General features: G+C 46.4%; 1 protein-coding gene across 1 annotated transcript in view; it reads left to right on the top strand.

Moving 5' to 3' along the window:
* CBG18724 overlaps positions 1-1,717 on the top strand; it is a gene marked incomplete at both ends in the record, with an annotated part of 40,522 nt that overhangs the window by 21,955 nt on the left and 16,850 nt on the right. The window contains 2 exons of the mRNA XM_045241741.1: positions 405-871; positions 1,651-1,708. Coding sequence (XP_045096561.1) covers positions 405-871; positions 1,651-1,708 — 525 coding nt within the window. The remainder of the gene's footprint in view (positions 1-404; positions 872-1,650; positions 1,709-1,717) is intronic.

Below are 1,717 nucleotides of genomic sequence, written 5' to 3'. Positions count from 1 at the left end.
TCAATTCAGCAGGCTAGAGACGCAGTGTGTCTCGTCGTCTGGCTTCTCTAGCCTCCCGAAACTTCAAATGACTATATCTCGGTTCGTAGAAGTGCTAGAAAGTTGAAATTTGGACAGAAATGAGTAAAATTGTCTGCCGAACCCAATGATATCAAATTCTTGTAACTTTGAACAATCCATTCATCTATAAGTGCTAAAAATGACCTGAAATTCGTTAAAAATGGTCCAAGACAGCTTGGAAATCCCAAGATTCTTGGATTTCTGGATTCCTTGGTGCCTGGCTTCTAGATTCTTATGAATCGCATTACTGAATCCAAGGGTTCTAGGATCCCGCGATCTTTGGATCCATGGATCCTAGATTCCTAGATCCCTAGATTTCTGAATTCCAAGTTCTAAATTTCCAGCTGGACCTAACCCAAACAGCCGCCACCACCCCGGCACCAACGTCCATCAATGGTGCTTCAACAACTCCAGCCGCCGCCGAAGACCCCACCATCCCACCAACGTCATCCTCATCCTCCTCATCCGACACGTCATCAGACGACGACGACGAACCACCCAGCCGATCCTCTCGACGTCAAGACATCCACGACGATTCAGAAGCCGACGAGTCGGCGTCACGTCTTCGCGCCGAATCCAACGTCGCCGGCGAAGTGTACGAGGAGTACACGGGCACCAATCAACCCCTATTCATCCAATTCAATTGCTCGGTGAACTTCAACGGTCGCTTCAACTCGTTCCCCATCTGCTTCCTTCCCACATGTGTTCATCAGCTCCTAGCGATGGTCGACGATCCACCGACGGCGCCAGAAGACATTGCTGACGTTGAAATTGTTCTGGAGTTGATTGTGCTGACGACACAGAATTTGAGGTGAGAAAACAGGCTTAAATTGGCTTAAACTAGGCTGAAAAAGCGCGAAAACCTCAACGAGACCTCACGAGACAAGGCTGGAAATCGGCGAGACTTAACGAGAGTTAACGAGACTCAACGAGACTAGACAAAAAATGACTGAGACTCAACGAGACTAGGCTAGATTTGACCGAGACTTAACGTGACTGGACGAGACTAAGCTAGAAATTGATGAGACCTCACGAGACGAGGCAAAAAAAAATGCCCGAGACCTAACGAGACTAGACGCGTCGAGACTGGACGAAAGCATCTTGAGAATAGCCTGAAATTGGCTCAAAATAACCCAAAATTGAAGGAAGATCTCGTCGAGACATAACGAGACTTGACGAGACTCGACGAGACTAGGTGGAAAATAGCCCAAAATCGACTGAAAATGGTCCAAAATTGTGCAAATTCTCGTCGAGACCAAACGAGACTTGACGAGACTTTGCTGAAAATAGTCAAAAATAGACTTCCAATAACCCAAATTTGGCTTCAAATGGACTTAACTTTACGAGACCTAACGAGACCAAACGAGACTATACTGAAAATAGGACAATATTAGCGCGAAACAGACGAAAAAAGGCCTTAAATAGAGCGAAAATCTCGTCCAGGCCAAACGAGACTTGACGAGACTAGGTTGTAAATAGACCAAAATAGGCTTAAAATAGTCTGAAACTGCGCGAAAATCTCGTCGAGACCAAATGAGACCAAACGAGAATTGGCCAGAAATCGACGAGACTCAACGAGACCTTTTCCAGACCGGCAATCGACATCAACGAGGTCAACTATCGTCTAGCCAGAATGTCTAAATCCCGGGTTCGCAAT

This window comes from Caenorhabditis briggsae (assembly GCF_000004555.2).
Source record: "Caenorhabditis briggsae complete genome, chrII, whole genome shotgun sequence".
NCBI classification, from domain to species: domain Eukaryota; kingdom Metazoa; phylum Nematoda; class Chromadorea; order Rhabditida; family Rhabditidae; genus Caenorhabditis; species Caenorhabditis briggsae.
Note: the sequence above shows the minus strand (reverse complement) of the source record. Positions and strands in the feature narration are given on the sequence as shown.